This window comes from Ambystoma mexicanum, chromosome 1p (genome assembly GCF_040938575.1).
Source record: "Ambystoma mexicanum isolate Mex_15411 chromosome 1p, UKY_AmexF1_1, whole genome shotgun sequence".
Taxonomy (NCBI): domain Eukaryota; kingdom Metazoa; phylum Chordata; class Amphibia; order Caudata; family Ambystomatidae; genus Ambystoma; species Ambystoma mexicanum.
In genome coordinates this window covers 675,064,833-675,086,574 of record NC_090921.1, presented here as the reverse complement: position 1 = coordinate 675,086,574, position 21,742 = coordinate 675,064,833, and the positions used below count along the sequence as shown (strand labels likewise).

General features: G+C 46.6%; 1 protein-coding gene across 3 annotated transcripts in view; it reads left to right on the top strand.

The window, feature by feature from the left end:
• The window catches only part of SETDB1 (SET domain bifurcated histone lysine methyltransferase 1), a 1,213,210-nt gene that overhangs the window by 666,335 nt on the left and 525,133 nt on the right, over positions 1-21,742 (top strand). For all 3 annotated transcript variants that reach the window (XM_069649750.1, XM_069649751.1, XM_069649752.1), the window contains exon 15: positions 20,386-20,555. In XM_069649750.1, the coding sequence (XP_069505851.1) occupies positions 20,386-20,555 (170 nt within the window). The remainder of the gene's footprint in view (positions 1-20,385; positions 20,556-21,742) is intronic.

Genomic DNA, 21,742 nt, shown 5'->3' with positions numbered 1-21,742 from the left:
ACTCTAATCACAATAAAAGATATGCAGGGATTCTTCCTGGTTTCTTCCAACAGGATTGACATAGATATAGAGTTGTTGAAGGGGTTGGGAAGGGAGTTCCTCATCGGAACAGGAGTCCTTATCCCCATGGTGAGGGAGGATCTCTACCGGTGTGGTCCCGCTTGTCTCTTCCGCTATGGGGGGTATTGCGTAGCGGGCTCAACTCCCTAGACTCAGAAGGAAAGGATTGAATCCCTCAATTTGTCACATTATGTAAACCCTCTTAATAACCACCTCCTGTAAGAGAAGCAACCGCACACCCTGGAGCCCACCGTAGCCAAGCAACATGACCTGACGGTACCCCCTCTCCTAAGCCCTGTCTCAGACCAGGTCTCTCTTGTAAAATGTGGCTACTATTTGTGGAGCATGTACGTCATGACCGGTTTCCCAAAATCGCTCTTCAGGACTATAACCCTCCCAATCAATTAAGTATTGTAGCTTCCCTTTTGCTTTCCTGGAATCCACTATTGCCTTTACTTTGTATTATTCAGAGTTATCGTCTGAATAAATAGGAGGAGGGGGTACCTAGCCTAGTTCCCTCTTGCATAGGTTTCAGTAAACTCACATTGAATGTAGGTTTAAGTTTCATACTGGTGGACAGTTTCTATCTAACCGCTACTGGGTTGATAATTCATCCATTCTCAAAAGGACCTATAAAGGACCACATTTATTCCTTTCTTTAATCCCTAAATATTTTGTGGATAATCAATCCCAATCCCCTGTTGCATATATTGGACCTGTCATACACTTACAATCTGCCAGCCTTTTATAGGCAGACTTGCTACTCTTAAGTACTCCTGACATGTTCTAGTCCTAACTTCATAGGTTCTAATCTTTCCTCCACAGCTGGATTTTCAGACTCCTCAAACTGATCGTGCAAAAAAGGGAGGTGAAAAGCATGACTAAAGAATGGGGTCATAGCAGTAGAATCCTTGACAGTTGTAGGCATTTTCTGCTAGCCAAATCTACCCAGCTACTTCCAGCTTGCAGATAACACCTAAGATACTTTTCCAACTCTTGATTACACATTCAACTTGACCATTAGTCTCAGGATGATAACCTGATGACAATTGCACTTCAACCCCCAGTTCCTTGCAAAATGCCCTCCAAAATGTAGATATAAACTGTGATCCCCTTGCTGAATTCACCGGACTAGGTAAACCATGTAATCTAACCACTCCCTGTAAAATTCTGACTGGCCGTCACCTCTCCCTTGGTTGGAATGGAATGTCTCTCTTTGGTCAAAACATCTACCACCACTAAAACAGCGGAACATTGCTGATCTTTCAGCTACTCTACAGTCCATAGAGATGGTGTGCCAGGGATGTTGTAGAATGGGTAAAGACTCCAACAATCCTACCGGTTTTCCCAATTCATTCTGCGACCAAGCACAAACTTCACAAGTCTTAATAAATTTGAGAGCATCTTCTCCTATGGAATCCCACTAGAATTCTCTTAAGACTAACTCCAGAGTCTTCCGAAATCCAGGATTTCACATCAAAGCAGACTCCTGGCAATCTTTCAGAACCTTCTCGCGAAGCTCTTCCAACTCAAGGTATTTGTGTCCATGTAAGGCAGCCCCTCCTTAATAACTTGAGCTTAATCTTGACAAACCCACTTCTCCATTTGTTCTTCAGATATTCTCCGCTGAGCTTTGTGCAGCAGGCAGCCCCTCTTTCCAATGGGTACTTGTTGAGACAGAGCGTTCCTCCGCAATCAAGGGTTTTGGATTCAGTTCGGCGTCTTTTTTGCTTCCAGGAAATTGATGCAACAAGGCATCTGCTTTACCATTTAATCTGCATGGTTTGAAGGTCACTGCAAAATCATAATCTGCGAAAAACAGAGACCAGCTCAACTATCTTGGTGCAAGGGTCTGAGAATAAGTAGATTGCGGTGGTCAGTCAACACATTACCAATGTCTCGCTCCCTTCAGATACTGTCACCATTCCTCAAAAGCAAGTTTGATTGCATAAGTTCTTGGTCCGTGATTGTAAGACTACTTTCTGCCAAGCAACAATCCACAAAAAGGTTTTGAAGCATCATGGTGAAGCAAAATCTGTCCTGAAGTGATCTTTAAGCTATTTAAAAGCCTTCTCAGCTTCAGGACTCCAAATAAACCTGACCCCTTTCTTAAGAAGCCTTGTGATGGGGTGATTATTTGTGAAAATCCTTCAATTAATATTCGATAAAAATTGGCAAAACCAATTAAACTGTACTACTTTCACTCTGGTTGGCCAATTTCTGAATGCTTGGACATTCCTAGAATCCATCTGCAAACTTCTGGGAGAAATCAACCAAGGAATGCAACAGTTTCTGTGTGAAACTGACTCTTGTCAACCTTTGCAAAATGTGATGTTCCCTGAGCCTATTCTTGAATCAAAGAAAAAATAAGTCATCAATATAAACAATCTAAAAGCTTTATAGACATCGCGTGAGAACATCTTCATTAATAAAAAACTGGAAGGTCGCGGGTGCGTTAAAGACAAAAAGGCATGACCAGGTATTCAAATAACCTACATTTTTTCTTAAAAGCAGTCGTCCACTCATCTCATCGCATTCTATCCAGATGATTAGCTCACTGTAATGTGAAGATTTCTGCTTTCTGAATATGATCCAGCATAATGGAAATCAGCAGAAGAGGATAACTATTTTTGATTGTGACCTTGTTAACTGCACAGTAATCAATACATTTTCAGAGTGCCATCACTTTGAGGAACAAAAAAACGCAGTGATGTTGTTGGGGACTGAGGATGTCTGGTAAAACGTTTAGCCACATTTTCTGCAAGATATTCTTTTGAATAATGGTTATCTTTTTCTGTTAGAGCGTAGACTTTACTATACAGCAAGGAGGCCCCAGCCTCTGGAACAATTTTAGAATCATAGGGTCTATGTTGTCATTTAACTTTTATATTGCGCTCCTCACTGCCGTAGTGGTCTTAGAGTGTCATGACCTTGTCCGTGTGAGTAAACTGCGACCCCACCCAGGGTGCAAAGCAGACCGCAGTCTGGGGTGAGAAGGAAATGAGGGCAAAGGTAAGAGAATTGGCAACAGCCAGGGAGAAAAGTGGATAAGAGATCAGATGGCAAAGGTGACAAGGAGAGGGGAAGTTAATATGAGGATTGTGTGTTTGAGTAAGTTGAGATGCATGTACAGTAGTTTAGGTTTAGACCGTGCAGTCCTGAAAAGCGTCAGGGGCTGTCTGTAAATGGGCAAATCCATTATCGTTTTAGTTAAGGAGTGCAATTTGTTGTAGGTTTAATTTTAAGTAGGTTATGGATGTCAGATTGCCTTGAGATGGGCTCAAGAGTTCTTGGAGTTCATGGGGTTGTGAAGGCTTAGGGCCTAGATATTCCTATCGTATCCCTCAGGAGGAGTCTTCGAGATACCTGGTACTATTGAGCCAGCCGAGAGGGGTGTCGGCGCAAAGCGTTGGCTGTTTGCTGAAAAGAAAAGTTGGCAGACACAAAAGGGCGAAATAAAAAATGTATCTCCCCCACATGGAGCCATCTCTGATAGCATTCTGTGGCAGGGAGGGAATGAGTTTACACCATTATGTAACAGAAAGGCCTGAACTTCTTCTATACGTGGGGATAGCCTGTGCTTCTTCTGGATGCGGGAGCTAAAACGCTGGAGTGCCATAGTCCAATAGCGATATATAGTGAGACAAAACATCAGTTGAAGTGAGGTAACTGGTTAAGCATCTCATGCCTGACATGTCCTTGTTTGAGATCTTCAATCTTGCCACTGGGTTATGCATGTTGATGGCCATCTGCTCTGTCATTGGTTGATGAAGGCCACCCAGACCTCTGCAAATCTATGAATGCCACAGCACCGGTTGACAGTCAAGGCTGATAATGACCATAAACACTAGCACTTCATTAGATCATTGCACCAGACCATTCCCTTAATTTCCGTAACCTTGCCATAATTAACACCCGCTTAGCTGCAAAGGCAGCTACTTAAATCCACACCCTCCTGAAAACCACATTCCTGTCATCATAGAAACCTAGTTATCTGGTAACTTTCCTTCACATCTAGACACCCTTCCACCCACTCACTTTAAAACTCTGATAGAGGCTGTCAAACAGGTGGAGGAGAAAACCTAAAATATTTGTTAATTCAAATGTGTGTCCTTAGGGAGGCATGCAAAGAGAGGCATTTGCCCCCCCTAATTGTTTCTTTGTCTACCCGACCTCCAATGGTGTGCTGCCCACTCTAGAAAATAACACTTTTCATGGGTATTAAAGATGCTCCTACGGCCAGCAGTCAATCGTGTGTTTACAGCTCTTCATCTGTTTAGGTTGTTCTTTCTCCTGGGCTTAAGCAGACACTACTTTTTGGAATGCTGTGTGGAGGAAGTTCACCCTGCTTCACCGTCATAGAAAACATCCCAGAAAACATGTTCTGCTAAGACCTCCCCCCCCAATCCCCACTCCCACCCAAAATTATGCTCCGATTAAATGACTGTGCACCCACTTCTGCCAGAATCCTTACACAATTACTGAAAATTCAAACAATGCTACTTACAGAATTCAGACTTCAACTGTACCACCTGCCCACTCTGGTCTATTCCAGAGTTATGATACGTTAGCCAAAGCATTCCAAGAATATTTTGTAGCTAAGGGGCATCAATTAGTTTGAAAGATAACTCCTCCCCATGATTCCCTACAATAACCACTGTAAGGCTGGAGGTTGCATATGTAATGGAACCAGAGGTTAGAAGAGATCCATCTACAGCCCTCACCTGCCCAGCCACCTCCCAATCCATAAACTTCCCTGTTGCCCCAAAATCTATCACCAGTGGACCACACCACTTCAATGTGCTCTCAAAAAACAAGTATACATTTATGGTGATGTGTGGAACTGTAGACCGAAGAGTGTTGGTGGCTTGCTGCGCTTTAGTAGCTAAAGACGGGAATATTTTTGTTGTAATCTGGCAATTTTCCAGAAAGTGACCACTCTCTCCAGAATACAAAAATAAATTATTCAAGCAGCATCTCTTTCCCCTCTTTAGAGAGAGTGTCTCGTATCTTCCCAACCTGTTCTGGGCCCTTAAATCTAAAATCCTGGCTAACAGCTTCAAATCTGGGCCGATCTCTTTCTAGGATTAGAAGATCTCTACTTTCTCCAATCATTTCCAGTGTTAAGTAGACGATGCACAGCTCTTTGAAGCTACCATCCTCAACCACCTCCTCCCTCATACCCGACTGCCTGACTGCTATTCAGGCATGGTGCTCTGCAAATAATCTCTGCCTTAATGGCAGTAAGACTGAAATCCTTCTCATTGGGACGTCAGCTCCTTGTTTCTCCCACCCCTCCCACCCACCCCACTCACTCTCTGGCCAAACTCCTTGGGTCCTCTCCCCTCCTCTCACCCACCTGTGAGGAAAAAAACCTTAGGATCATCTCTGACTCCTCTTTCTCTCCACACATCACAGACCTTGCCAAGAAGTCACACTTCGAGGGAATTGTTTCCTCTGACGTTTCCACATCTTTGACAGGTAATTACCACAGCTGTGGTGCTTCTAAACCATTTCCGGCGTAGGCGTCCTGCGTCGATGACGTCGATACGCTCCCTCGAGGACCTCCTCCGTCAGTCGACGTCACTGGATGTTATAAGTAGGACGCACGAAACCCCGTAGCCTCAGTCCAGTTTTTTCTGCGAAGGTGTTAGCTCCGAAATCTCAGCACGCCTCGGTTCTCTCTTGTGAATCGGTTCTTCGGATATCATTGTGTTAGTACGAGAATGTCTTTGTCTTCTGCTACCCCAAAGTCAGGCTTCAAGAAGTGTCGGGATTGCGGTGCTAAGATGTCTCTGACGGACCCTCATGGCGTCTGCCTTTGGTGACTCGGTGAGAGCCAGGCCATGGATGACTGCGACGAATGCCAGTCTTTGACGTCGAAGTTTCCACTCCTGTAAGTCTAAGTCCGCTGGACTTTCGACCGACGATTCGAGGGGCGACTCTCTGCGTCGGCGTAAGTCCCGGGGATCTCGTTCCAGGAGTAGGTCCCACCATTCTTCGGCCTCTTCGAGGAATGCACGGAAGCACCGTCATCTGTCACCTTCCCCGTCCTCATCTGAGGACTCCACCAGACAGCGGTTGCTTGTCCCACAAAGCATTCATCTCTGGCGGAATGGGACGCCTTCCGTAAAGAGATGTCAATTTTTGAGTCGCAGGGCACTGTTCTGACCGCACCTTCGAGAGAAGCCATCAAGGAACGCTCTAGGGCCACCGCTCGCACGCCTTCGGGCTCGGGCGGTCGGCGTGATCACCGGGAACCTTCGAGGTCCCGGTTGGACAAGGAGGATCACCTTCGTGCACGCTCCAGGTTCCGGTCCTCGACGCCATCAAGACCGTTGGAGCCTGTGAGGCCTTCGAAGAAGCCATCAATGCCATGTCCGTCGAGGGACTCGCTCGAGGCTCCGGCTCCGAGGAAGCCATCGGCGCCAAGGCCGTCGAAGGACACGCTCGGGGCTCCTGCTCGAAGCCGCTGTCGAAGTTGTCAGCGCCTCGGTCGATACCACTCCCATCGACGCCTTGAGAGGAATTTTTGCTGGAGGTACCCCGAAGAGCTGTAGAAGCTCCTAGGAAGGCGCTCAGCAAGTCTGTGCGGCCTATTCTCGACCCATACTCTGTTCCTCCTCCCAGGGTGGACTTGTTCCAACCCTTGGAGTACATTTCAGAGGTTGAGGAAGGGTCTGAGGATGAGGTGCCTCCTGAGGTTCCTGATAACTTGTTGTCTGGACATAGCCAGCTGGAAGACTTGTGTCAGTCTTTGCACAACGCCAGTGGTCTTGATACCTCCCCGGAGGTTGAGTTTGGCAGGCCTGAGCCTGGTACGCATGCTGAATCTTCATACAGGCGCCTCATTTTGAGGGTGACAAAGTATCTGGGGTGGTCTGCTCCACCTGTGGATTTTCTGCAGGATGACCTGACAGATATCCTTGACCAAGGTCCACCCACTGACCCGGTGTTGCCATTTCACATGGCCTTACAAAGGGTGGCATAGGCTTGGACTTGCCGAAAAAATACCGTCCAGCCAGTGGTGACCCCTGCTACTTGTCCACGCACCCTACTCTGGAGAGTTGGGTGGTGCAGGCGGCTACAGCCCCAGCAAAGCAGGCGGTGTACCCTACGATCCCTCCCGATAGGGATGACAAACGCTTTGCTGGTTGGACGAAGAAGGTATTTTCTTCTGGGGGTATGGCTTTAAAGACAGCCCGGTTGGGAGAAGGCTGGCGCAGCATCTTGTACAATGGCGTGCCATTACTACAGATGTGTGGGTTCTGAAGATCATAGCCCACGGCTACTGTCTTCCTTTCCGGCAGAGGCCTCACGCCAATCCACCGGGGAAGCTCTCTTTGAAGAGTCTGGATCCGCTCCTTGCGCAGGAAATCAAATCCCTGCTGGAGAAAGGCGCCATAGAACTGGTGCCTGTAGCGGAGAGGAACAAGGGATGGTATTCCCCATATTTTTTGATCCCGAAAAAAGTCGGAGGATTGAGACCCATCATGGATTTGCGTGGTTTGAACAAGCTCCTCAGGAAGGACAAGTTCAAGATGGTTACTCTTTCTCAAGTCCTCCAGGCACTTCAACTTCAGGATTGGTTGGTGTCTCTCGACCTCAAGGATGCGTACTTTCATTTGCCGATTCATCCCAAGCACAGAAAGTACCTGAGGTTTGCGGTTGGCGACTTGCATTTTCAGTTTCGGGTGCTGCCGTTCGGATTGACCTCCGCCCTGAGGGTCTTCACCAAGCTGATGGTGGCAGTGTATCTCAGGAAAGGGGGGATTCATGTCTACCCCTACATGGACGATTGGTTGATCTGGGCGCGCTCTCCTGAGCAAACCCTGGATCATTTGTCCGTCACCTGCCACTCCCTTCACAGGCTGGCTTCTCCCTCAATTTGAAGACGTCCCATTTGACACCTTCTCAGCAGCTCCAGTACATCGGAGCAAAGCTCGATAATCCCGGGGTCAGTGTTTGCCTCCCCAGGTGAGGGCTCATCACATTCTGCAGATGGTGGACAAATTTCAACGTGCCCAGAGTCTCAGTTCTTGAGGTTGCTCGGCCTCATGGCATCCTGCTTTTTACTGGTGCCAGAGGCCAGGCTGCGTTTGAGATCTCTGCAGTGGGCACCCAAGATGCTGTGGTCGGAGTTCTCCGGCAGGTTGTCGGACCCCGTTCAGATTCCGTCCTCGGTCGCCCAGGACCTTCTGTGGTGGGCCGTGGAAGGAAATCTGTTCAAGGGGGTTCCGTTTTGGCAACTGTGGCCAGAGGTGACGATTGTGACGGACGCATCCCTCACGGGTTGGGGAGCTCATGCCAACGAGCTGACAGCGGTCGTTGGTCTCAGTCGGCGTCCAGACTCCACATCAATCTGTTAGAGCTGCGGGCTGTCAGGCTATCCCTGAAGGCTTTTCTGCCGTCTGTACGGGGGAAGAATGTCTTGATTATGACGGACAATACAGTGGCCATCCACTACCTCAACAAAAAGGGGGGGCAGGGTCACTCCCACTGGGCAGGGAGACGATGCAGCTTTGGTTCTGGGCCATCCAGCAGGAAATTTCGATCTCAGCAGTTCATCTGGCCAGAGACGAAAACGCGGCGGTGGATGCTCTGAGCAGGCAGAGCACGGTCTATCACGAGTGGGAGCTGGCTCAGGAAGGTCTTTTGGAGATCTTCGCCCTTTGGAGAACCCCACAAGTGGATCTCTTCGCCACCATTGTCAACCGGAAGTGCAAAAGGTTCTGCTTGCAGGAATTTCCTCCAAGAGGAGCCTTAGGGGACGCGTTCGTAGTGGAGTGGTCCTTCCCACTGCAGTCCCCGTCATTCCGCAGGTGTTGCAGAGGTTCGGTTCCCAGATTATCCTCATTGCTCTGGCATGGGCCAGGATCATTGTGGTACCCGGACCATCTAGACATGGCCATCTGCTCTCCACGTCGTCTTCCCTACCGAGACGATCTGCTCTCATGGGAGGGGGTAGAGTTCTCCATCCAGAGGTCAAGTCTCTCAGCCTTCATGCTTGTTATCTGAAAAGCTGAGATATAAGGATTGGGACCTCCCTGAAGATGTGATGGAGGTGTTGCTTTCGGCTAGAAGGCCCTCAACGAAATCCCTGTACCATTGCCGTTGGAAGAAGTTCTACGACTGGTGCAGGGTACAGAATGTGGATCCTTTCCAATGTTCCATTCCTTTGGTTTTGTCTTTTTTGCTTTCTTTAGCCCACAAGGGCCTGCAAGTAGGTACCATTAAGGGTTACCTGGCGGCGCTGTCCATATTTAAGCGCTCGTCTGAAGAATGTTCCTATTTTAAAATCCCTTTGATATCTCAGTTTCTAAAAGGGATCATGTGTTTCCACCATCACCTTTCCAGGTGCTGGGATGGGATTTGAATTTGGTTCTAAAGTTCCCAATGGGAGCTCTGTTTGAGCCCTTACATTCTTGTCTGTTGAGGCTGTTGTCCTTTAAGACTGTATTTTTAGTTGCGGTTACTTCCGCACGCAGAGTGAGTGAGTTGCAGGCACTTTCCGCCAAACCACCCTTCACTGTGTTACATAAGGACACATCCTGGTAAGGAAGAGGAGAGCCTCCATAGGTTGGATCCTAGGAGAGCTTTGAGTTTCTATCTCTCACGGATGTCCCGGATCAGAGTGGACGATCAGCTATTTATTGGTTACTCTGGAAGGTGTTTAGGTCAGGGTGTTTCTAAGCAGACCGTGTCTAGATGGATCATTTTGACGATCTCGGAATGTTATCGTTTGGAGGGGAAGGACCCTCCTATAGGTTTACGGGCCCATTCTACTAGGAGTATGGTTGCCTCCACTGCACTACCGAGGGGTGTTCCGATTCGCAATATTTGTGAAGCGGCCGCATGGGCCTCTGTCCATACTGTTGTAAAACATTATGCCTTGGGCTCTATTCATGGGCAAGATTTGGCCTTTGGCAAGGCAGTCCTCTATTCTGCAATTTGATTGAGCATTCTAAAACATTTATAAATTCTTTTCCCACCTCCTTGCGTTGGTACTGCTTTGGGAGTCTGTCAAAGATGTGGAATACGTCGGAGGACACAATCCCCTCGAAGAACAAGTTACTTTCTTACCTGGTAACGTTCTTTCGATGGGATGTTCCTTCGACGTATTCCACATCGTACCCTCCCTACCTTCCCCTCTACAGAATTTCTTATGCGATTGCAACTTCCGTTTCCACAAGGCTTTCTGTAGTCATTCTGTCAGAAGATTGGTGCCACACGTTCTGGGGGAAAAACTACAACTGAGGCTACGGGCGTCGTGCGTCCTACTTCTAACATCTGGTGACGTCGACCATCGGCAGAGGTCCTCGAGGGAGCGTATTGACGCAGGACGCCTACGCTGAAAAACTTCCTGAAGCAGCACAGCTGTGGTAATTACCTGTCAAAGATGTGGAATACGTCTGAGGAACATCCATCGAAAGAACGTTACCAGGTAAGAAAGTAACTTGTTCTTTCAGCTCCACCATCTCACAGGCATTCTACCTTTCCTCAACTTCCCCCAGATGCTCAACATCTGGAGCCCTGGTTCTTTCTAGACTACTGCAACAGCCTCTTCCTCAATCTGCCTCTTTCCTTCCTTCGCCCCCTTCAACGAATCCAGAATAGGATTGTGCGACTTATCCTTGGCCTCGAGCCTAGGGACCGCATCTCTCAGACCCAAAATCTCTCCAATGGCTTCCGATGACCGCAAGGATCAAATTCAAGACCCTTTGCATCATCCACAAGGCTGTCTGGGGCATGGGACCTCTTTACATCCAGCCTTCCCTCCCTAAATACCTCCCGGCCAGAGTCCTTCGGTCCTCTGGTACAAACTCTGCAGGTCAAACGTTTCTGAAAGCAGAGAGTGGGAGGTAGATACCTTTCCTCGGCTGGCTCCTCCCTCTGGAATAGCCTCCCTCCCCCTCTTTGACTTGAGCCGGATCTTCTTAAGTTCTGGGAACTTCCCAAGACTTTCCTTTTCTCCTCTCCCTTCCCTCTCCCCTCCCGTGCCAACTCTCCCTCTACTGCTTCGACTGGGGCTTGGTCCCTACAGAGTCATACAGGGGCCAGACCCCCCACCCCCCTGTACAAGTACCCCCAGCATGCTTTGCCAACACTTGCCCTTGGGCGCCCTTTCCTGGACTATACCAACTTGGTCCTCCCTGTCCTTCGCACTTATTCTCCCTTTTCCCTGGCAATTGCCACCTTGACCCGCCCAGCAATCACCTTGCCCCCCCCTCTCCCCAACCTCCACCTTCCCGGGGGAACCCCACTGCACTTCTCCCTCTACCTCCTCCCCATTGCATTTACCACCTTGTCAAGCACTAGAACATTAGAATTGCCACAAGGCGAGTGCAACTGTTGTTGTTGTACTTTTGTGATTCCCATTCCCCCTCAGCCCCATCTTGTCTTGTGGTGCCTGGAAACACTTGTGTATAGGTGCCTTACAAATGTCTAATAAATTAGGTCTCCCTTCTCCATTACCCCTTCTCCGCTCTGTCTTCCTTTCTCGCAGACGATAATCCACTTACATCACCAAATCAATCAGAGCCTCGGAAGAGATGGGACGATCCACAATCACAGACAATGCATCGTTCAACTCTTCTCTCAATCCACTGTAAAACAAGGATGCAAGCTTTTCTTCTAGCTGCTGACTTTGTAACACTAGAGCTTTAAATTGGGTTGTATAACTTACTAAGTCCCTGTTTCCTTGTTAATGTTCCAACAATTCCCCATCAACCGCCAATGAAATCTGTCTATCAAACATCTATTGAAACTCTCATTTAGAGCAAATAAAGTCCTTCAAGACGGTTCTCCAGGCAGCTGCTTCCCCAGACAAATAGGAAATAAACAAAGTGACCCTAGCAGCATCAGTAGTGAATACCTCTGGTTTGCAAAGAAAGTGTAGCTCGCACTGAGTCCTAAATGTTTGAAATCTTTTTGATTCCCCCTATGTCGTTGATGTTGTGCCAACGAACTAGGCATAACTAAGGGTCTCTGCCCAACTACTGCCCCTTTGTCATCCCTCATATTCAAATTTTCATTCTTCTTACAAGCTGCCTTCAATTCTTAACTCTTTGATCATTTTGCCAAGAGCATCCATTGTGATCTTTGCGGGATCCATACAACTCAATTTAATAATTTAATAACATGGGCCATTCATTCGGTCAGCTCCTGAATCCTACATAGACACACAAGCATATCAGTCTCAGCTGTCTATTACTACAGCTGAGCCTGAAATCCCCCCACCCCCTGTTCCGCGACCCCCTGGGTAAACAGGAAGTGGATAAAATAACAGACTGCTGGTCTTTTTTTATCTTCGTGGAGATGTGCAGGGGCAAGAAAGAACAAGGTAAAACAAGTTATGCTCCTAGCTTTCCTCCCACCAAGAACACCTATGTACCTGTGCTTCTCTACCAAAGGCCAAGTGGAAAGTTTTAAAAGTCCACACTGAGTTTCTTTCCTGTTGTTGTGATCATGGAATTTTCTAGAATATCTTCAGTCTTTCTTGTAGAAATCTTCAGATGATGGTATTGTCTAGGTGCATTAAAATAACAATCTACTTTATTAACTTGAAATGCTAACTGTCCCTATTGAAAACACTAAATAACGAATAATCTTAGTAACCATAGCTAGAGGATATATGAATAAATGCTTTAAACTTCTTGTAACTTTTTTCTTGTCTAAATGAAGTCTTCTGATTTTTTATTTTTGGGGTAGTGTATTTTCCTTTTTGTTTTTACTTCTATTACGTATTCACTCAATAGTGTAACCCTGGAGGTTTTTAGGGCCTGTATGAAGACGCTGCTCTCCTTATGAGAGAGACCTTTCCTTTCTTTCTTTGCACATAGTGTGCTGGGATACGCTAGTCTTTTTCTGGAGACTTGATTGCGTTAAGGCTCTGCCTGCGCTATACTTTGAGCTGAGATACTACTCCCCGCGTGCTGCCATTATCCATATCTCTCCATGCACATTTGCCTCACTATGCTGATAGTCTTTTAATGTAACAAATTATTGTATTTGAAGAGCAAATCAAGAACACTACTCCTCGCCATTGAATGCTTTCTTTTGTGCGCAAACTCCGTCAATAACAAGAAGTGTCTTAAAACGGGGCAGACTTAGAAACTGAGCACTTGAAAATGCAGCCGAAGTGGTGAATCTCTTTTCTCGGCATGTGCCGCACCAAAAGGAAATCCTTGTTTCGCAATAATGAAGTAAATCTGGAAACTTAAGTCTTTAAATAACAAGTAAATATATTTCTAAATCCTAGTAGCTTCTGAAGCACTGCGCCCCACCGTCCTTTCACCTCTGTCCCATGGAGAGTCACGAAACTGACTTCACAGATCCTGACTTTGATTTCAACCAAAAGACCCCGTCTTGGGCCTTGAAAATAGGAAGCTTTTTCAAAACTGGACCTTCCTGCTTGACATATCTATTTAAAGAGAGTTTAGAATATTGATCATTCCTCCTTTGTTCTGACCTCTGCCAATCAGCAATTAGACTCTCCACCTCCAGGTTTCTAGTTTCTGCCTAGGACAGGTTAAGGCCTATACTAATCTAAGGTAGAGATTCAAAACAAAATGTTACCTATGCAAACCCACAAAATCACCACCTGTGAGAGAAGCGACCACCCACCCTGTGCACCACCTTAGCCAAGTGACGTGACCTGGCATCGGGTGGGGACCGTCTCAGCCTGTGGTGGGAGGTGTACCAAGGTTAATGGCAGATCCAGTCCCCCCAACCCCCAGCAGCAGGGTGTGGCAGTTAGGAGGGCACCCAGTTCCTACCTCCACTGCATGTTGCCTGGTTGCATGTGACCAGTACCATGGTCTATCATCCCGTGCCTGCACAGCCCCATTCTAGCAAGTTTCTTTCTCTTTGTCTCTAAGAACCTACAAGCTCATCAGCTTTGACTGCAACACCACCAGGCTGCCTAACAACCAATAGCCGGAGGAAGCGGAGAACTGGCCTGAGCCATTCCCTGCTATGTGACATAACACATCAAATGGTCAGTGAGGAGAGAGGCAGCCGAGTTCGACCAAGCTAAGAGTATGTCTGACCCACACCAAATCTTTGCGAGCCACATTGCATAGCTCCAAGTGAGGTCTGCCTGCTTCTGGACATCCACTCACATAAGTGGGAGCTGCTTCACCGCACCCACAGTGAACTAGTGTTTCCCAGCCAGGAGGCCATAGCACAAACCCAGACATTGACTTTGTCTGGCTTTCGTTGTGGAAGACCAGCGGACCCTCATACGAGAAAGGGGCAGGACTAAAGCCCCCTTTTGAATGCTCCGATGTCTGTAACACTCCCTGTGCTGAAGGGCAGTCAGTGGTTGGCCCAGGGGAACCAGAGAAGGAAATAAGTCAATGAAGAGGGAAAGGGAAGGATAAAAGGGAGGGCTGGAAACAGGACGCAATGGGTAGTTCGGTTGATGCCCACTACTGCACTTAGAAGTATTGAGAACCATGTTTTGTTCGTCTGAGTCTTAGCACCAAGATGCCCCTCAGGGTGAACGTGCGCCGTGTGCGGTACAAATGTTGCTAACATAACCAGGTAGTAGCTGGCGGACCAAGAGACCCGGTGGAAGAAGGATTTAGCAGAGGAGTGTGGGGAAGATATGTTAAAGGCGTGTGCAAGTTGAGGTATTGGTCGGTGGGCGAGAGTGGCACTGGAGTTTGAGGAGTGGTGTGAATGGTGTGCGGGTTAGAATATTAGGTAGAGAGGAGTGCCTTGGGATGTGAAAGGAGGGTATTTGAAGGAGAGTGTGTGGATGGAGAAGTGGCATGGAGGAGGGGTCGGTAGTGGCATGGAGACGGGGTCGGTAGTGGCGTGGAGACGGGGTCGGTAGAGCCATGGAGGATGGGTCGGTAGTGGTGTGGAGGAGGGGGGAGCAGTGGATTGGAGGAGGGGGGGGATTGTAAGGAGTACGATCAAAGGGTTGAGATGGGCATATGAGACAGGAGCATCAGATGGACAGAAGAAAGTCAGGGAGAGACGTAAGGTGGTGAATGGAGTAGGAGGAAGGATAGTAGGAGGAGACAAGGCAGGGGAACAGTGAGATCAATAAATGGGCGTGTGCATATAAGACCCAAGTGGAGCCTTTGTGTTTGAAAGGCACCCCAAATCTTGGGGAATTTTGCATAGGGTCTGTCTTGATTGTTCCCTGAGAGAGACTTGGATAATAATTAGGCCCTCACCCTTGGATAAGACTGATCTTAATATGGGAATACGGGTTACCAATTTCTAGTGATGGCCCCAGGGTTGAGGGACATCTGGGTTCAGGAGGGAACGCCAGTCTGTAGACGAGAGGGACAGCCTGTAGAGAGGCCCTTGACCACAAAACAAATAAAAACCCTTTTACTCTCTGAGAGTTGGTGTGTTCTTGAGGCCATATGTTACATTACCTTTTCCGATGGACCCTTCAAGAGATTTCTTGCCTCCTGGCCCTGCTGATGCTCTTCGTTGTTGTACCATGCTTGCTGACTGTGTTGAGGCCTTTGACCACATTGTCACCTGTTGCAAGGTTACCTCCATGACCACTACTCTACTATTCTGTGCTCTCTCCCCTTTGGGTTGCTTGAAGGTAATCCGCCAGCCTGTCGTAGCCCTGTCACAGTTTGGAACTCCGATTTTGCAAATCGGGCTTAACACCGTATTTGAACTCTGCACCTGCAACCTTGGCCTTCTCCACAGCGTTGTGAATCTTTAGTCTTCCCTGGGTTCTTGAATCGCAAACTTGCTCTTGGCCTTCTGGATCTGGGCTCCTGAGCTACGCTTTCATACCTCTTTTGGAGTGCACATTAACCTCAACAATTTCTTAATAGAAACGGTGTCCCTTATCGGCAGCCATCACTCCTCTGGCCTTAGGTGGTGGAACCTGGGCAGAGACCTATTTGGGCTGCTCCTGACACTCCGGCTGGCTGGTTGCTTTCCCCTTGACTCCTGTAAGACAAACCTAGATGGCCACTAAACCACAAATTTCCTATGAAAGAAAGTTTCGGACTCTTATCTACCTAGAAATAACTGAAAACATAACTTTTTCTGTCTTTGTCTGTGATCTGTAGCTTGCAACCGTTCCCTCTCCTCCTAAGAATAAAGCCAGACTGCAGTCACGTTTACCAGTCAGTTTGGACTGATTTGGTGAAAATCCCTGCACCTGTGCCCACACACTACAGGTTGGCCTCTCTGAATCCCTTCTCAAAGGGTTTCAGATAAACCTAACAGAGAGTGATTTCTTGCATGGTTCACTAGAACCTGAACGAGTGTCTCCCATCCATACTGACAAAGTAAATCAAGATTTTGATCTCTGTGTTTATGACTAGTAATGATTTTTCATAGTGGAGAGGGCGGGAAGAAGAGTTGCTAAACGGCTAAGAGGACAAGCGGTTTAGACTATACATCATTCAGCCGCCTACTGTGGTGAATCGAGGGAATTCATCCCTTCTCCCCAATAGAGAGCCCCTCTCCGTGGGGCTAGAGAGATGAGCACGCTCCTCAATACCCTCCCTAGAGGTAGAGTGAAGTGTGACCTCACTAGGAGAGACTCCACCTTTTGGGAACAAGGCAAAATAAGAATTTGAAAGCTTTCTGACAACAATATCTGTGAGGAGAAGTTCAATGTGTTATTGCCAACATAAAATGGAAAACCTCTTTATAAAGCCCTATTCCACTGAGACGAGGACGTATGGCGAAGAGAATCTGCAATATAAAAGGAACAGAGAATTTCGCAGGGGAAGCCCCACAGCTATGTCAATCTAAAAGGGGAAGAGACGTGGGGAGACTAAGGAAGAGCCAGCAAGTTTCAAAAGGCATAGACACTGACTCCAGAGCAAAGCAGCGGCGAGGCGCACATGATTCTGGCGATGCCGGGAGAACAGAAGCTTGACACGTGGCATCCCAAGGCAGGGATCCTGGCACAGTTGACTCTGGAGATGCCAATATCCGAGATACCGACCTGCCATCTAAAACTGATGGAGGAAAGAGAAGCTGGGGAAAAGAACTGAAATGCCAGATTAGGAGTTATCAATGTATGAACACCCTCGTGGCGTTAACCCTGAGGTAAGGGGGCTAACGGGAGACACTGGGGAGTCAATGAGGACAATCATTATTGGAATGCTCATACTAGTCAGTCAAGAGCGAGAAAACATGAGTGAATAAGAATCACTGTTGGAATATACATACTCCTCTCAGCCTAGAAGAAAGTGTTGTACAGCTAGTAGACAGCGAAGTGGAACAGATATATTGTGGGAATTACACAATTCCTAATATTTCATAGCAAGAAGCCTTAAGTGAAATAAAAGAACAGGTTATTAAAGAGAAACCAGAGAACACGCTGGACTTTGTAAAAATATGTCTGAACAAAGTGAAAAGAGAAATTGGAGGCTATGAACGATTTAGGGACATAAGAAATAGCCCAGAAGGAACTGATAATTGTGGGATAAACTCACAAGGGGAGGAGAGAAGGATTCTCTATTATAGAAGAAAACGGATAAGAAACAAAAGTACACACCAATAATGAAGGAACTGTACAAACTGATCACTAGAGATTATATGATGATCTATTGAAAACTGGCTGACCGATAAGTCAACAAACCTCAGGAGAATCGAGACATTCCCATGACTTTAAGATGTTAGAAATAGTGGTAGGGTCAGATGGTAGTCGGATGGTGGACGGTTTAATTTGTAGACAATCACTGACGAGCACCTTAGCTAATTTTGTTTGTGACGCCTTGTAGAGTAGGGTAAGACGGGCTTTACTCATAATCCTTAATAAATACACCAGTGAAATGTCTAGAATCAGTATCCTCCTTCTGACCTACAACATTACATGCAGGGATGAAAGTACTACAGACAGCATAGTGTCATCAACACATGGAAAAAAGCAAAACACGTGGGTGCCTTTATTTGCATATGTTTTGTTGCTGAGGCCAGTCATTAGAAGTTGCCCACATCGGCTACATTAGCATGCCTCCCAGGACCAAAAACTACCACCTTATCCTTTTATCCACAAAGAACACCGCTTGTATGCGTGTCTTTGTCCCATTGACTTCCACTGAACTGTCTTTTCCCTCTTTCTGTAAGAGATTGAAGAAGCATTACTTACCTTTTCAAACGTTCTCTACATCCTCTCAAAGGCTTTCTAGAACTGACTTTTAACTATTATTCCTTTTTTTGCACATTTATTGAACAAAATACTAACCTGTAACTGTAGGGATTTTTCCCTTTTTCTCATCTATACAAAGATTGTATATCCTAATATCTTTTATTGTGCATTTATTGAGGGCTTACTGTACCTCCTTGATCATGCTGCTCATCTGCTGAGATAGGCGTAGGTTGCTCTTCCACCCTACCCCTTGAGGAGCCTGATGTAGTCAAAAGTAAACCCTGTGAACCAAGTGTACTTGCACCCTAGAAGCAGTGTCGAAGGAAAATCCTTCTAGCATAGTTCATTAATCCCTTTTAAACGTGTATTTTGTCTGGGCATGGCATCTCCAAGTTTATAACCTTGTATAACAAATTGTTACTGAAATACAGATGGCCCTGTTCGAAGCAATCCAGCTGCTCACCGCAGGACTACCAATTTTGGATTTCAACACTTTTGCTAAGTCTTACACTGCTGGGAAATGTTCCCATACCTTCACGCATGGTTTCTGAAAGGTTGAGATACAAGAATTGGGACCTGCTGGATGACGTAATGGAGGTGTTGCTTTCAGCCAAGCAGCCGGCAACAGTCTGTGCCGTTGGAATATGTTCTGCGACTGGTGCAGAGGAAAGAATGTTACTCCTTTTCAATGTTCAACTCCCGATGTTCTATCCTTTTTGCTTTCTTTAGCACACAAGGGTCTTCAGGTGGGGGACCATTAAGGGTTACCTAGCAGCGCTCTCAATCTTTAAGCGCTGATCCGAAGAATGCTCTTATTTTAATATTCCACTGATTACTCTTTTTCTAAAAGGACTCACAAATGTGTTCCCACCATCACTGTTTCAGGTTCCGGTTCGGGACCTTAACTTGGTCTTGAAGTTTCTGATGGGTGCTCCATTTGAACCATTGCACTCCTGTCCGTTGAGGTTGTTGACCTTTAAGGCTATTCTATTGGTGGCTATTACATCTGCATGTAGAGTGAGCGAGTTGCAGGTACTTTCTTCCAAGCCACCCTTTACTGTATTCCACAAGGACAGGGTTGTGTTGAGTCAGACCTTCCGTCCTACCTAAGGTAGTTTCAGACTTTTGCTTAAGTCAGAAAATTGTGCTACCTGCCTTCTATCCTCCTCCGCATCCTAGTAAGGATGAGGAAAGGCTTCATAGGTTGGACCCTAGGACAGCATTAAGCTTTTATATTTTCAGAATGTTCAAGTTGATAGAGGGTGACCAGCTTTTTGTGGGTTATACAGGGCACAAACTAGGCCAGGCTGTTTCTAAGCAGACCTTGTCTAGGTGGATCATCCTCACTATTTCTGAATGCTATAGATTGGCGGACAAGGACCCTCCTGAGGGCATGCGTGCTCATTCCTCCAGAGGCATGGCTACGTCAACAGCCCTACAAAGGGGTGTCCCTATAAAAAACATTTGTGATGCTGCAACCTGGTCTTTGATACACATGTTAACTAAGCATTATTATCTGGATACTTCCCATGCTCAGGAGGTGGCGTTTGGTAAGGCAGTGCTTTACTCTGCCATTTAAATTCAAATGTACAAAAAATTCTTCACCTTCCTCCAAACATGGATACTGCTTTGGGAGTCTGTCAAAGATGAGGAATACGTTGGAGGACACAATCCATTCGAAGAACAAGTTACTTACCCTGGTAACTTTCTTTCGACTGGATGTTCCTCCAACGTATTACTCATCGCCCTCCCAACCTGTCTCTCTGTAGAATTTCCCATGCTATTACAGCTTTCGTTCCAACAAGACTTAGTACGGTCAGGCCTGATTTTTGGGCACATCTGCTACATGAGGAGGGGGGAAAACAGAACTGAGGCAACAGGCGCTGTGCGTGCTACCTATAACATCTGATGTCACCCTCGACTGAGGCCTTCAAGGGACATCGACGTGACACAGGGCGCCCTCTGCCGAACAATTTCCCAAGCAGCCGAAGCTGGTGGTATCTAAAGGGGTTGGGATTTTCCTGTGAGACCTTTGCAACTCAAATTCCTTCCAACTGACTAGGGTTAGGGGGATGCAAACAGGGTGCAGGGTGAGGTTGGGGAGATATTCTAATTATAATTAACTTCTTACATAGGCATACTCTGGAGAATGTGTTCCAAGTAAGAAATTTGTTCTTCTTCCTGCAAGTCATCATGACAGCAACCTTCCTTCTCATTCCCCTTTTCAGAGTGTACGAGTGCAACAAGAGATGCAAATGCAACATGAACATGTGCACCAACCGTCTGGTGCAGCACGGACTGCAAGTGAGGCTTCAGCTCTTCAAAACGCAGAACAAAGGCTGGGGCATCCGATGCCTGGACGACATTGCCAAAGGCTCGTTTGTTTGCATCTATGCAGGTAATTCTCGTAGTAATATCTCCTGGTGGAATCAATGGCCCCTGCAAGAACTGCATAGAAGTGAGATGTTCTATGATTAAGAGATGGGTGCCAGAAAGTGCTTAGTGGTAAGAGGAAGACTAATGTATTTCCATCCCTGGAATGCTCTTTGTCTTATAGCTTTAGGAGATGAAGAAAACTGGCCCTGAAACGTGCAGAAATATTAGGCAGTTGCCACTTTGGTGCCTTTGCAGAGAATTTATCATACCTTTCATGTTGTATTTTTTTTCTTGTCATGTGACCTCATTATTTTAGGGTCAGAGAGCCTGCATTTACTACTGTGAATACAAATATAAACACATGTTTTAAAAGAAAAGGTGATATTCATAAAATGTTTGTAGATATTGCAGAAATTGATAAACCATGGTTCAGCCATGAGGCTTTTAAAGGGACGTAAACATTCAGGCTATCTTCTTTTTCTGAACAAAAATTAACCAAGACTGAAAGGGGTGCTCAATGATGCCACAACGCCATGTTTTGAGCTGCTCCTGCATTTATGCCCAGTGTTCAAATGTTTCTTAGGCCCAATGAAAGGTTCAGGAAGCTCAATCCACACCTTTTGTTGCAGCGCTTGTCTGTATGTACCTGACAACGCTATGATCTCAAGAGGGGAGTAGGGTGTAGAATAGGGTAGCATTCAGCAAGACGCAATAAGGGAATGTCCAAAAAGTATGCGTTAAAGTGTGCTCTTTTTAATAGCTTTTGCAGAAAAAGAAATGCAGTATGTTACAGGTTTACAGCTCTTTAGGTTAGAGGTTTGGAGGGTAGTGACTTTCATAGTGATTAAATGTTGTTGAAACTGTTCAGGATTCACATCTGCACCATTTTCTGACTGGGCTTTTAGACCATAGCCACGCCCAATGTTAGTCAATGGGATAAACAATTTTGTGGTTATAGGTAAACCTATCTATCAAACAGTAGGCAGAGTGAGCACAAGTCGCAGTTGTGCTTAGCTTGTGTCCAATGTTTTTGTATTGGTCCAACTATGGGACAAAGTCCAGCGCCAAGCCTCCCTTTAGAGGTAAAAGATGCATTCAAATATCGCTCACTAGCAGGACCTAAGAAAGATAAACCAGGTTCAAATCTAAATCTAGGTTGCAGCTTCAGAAAATATAATTGCATTGGCGTCTGCCCCTGGGTCCTGAAGA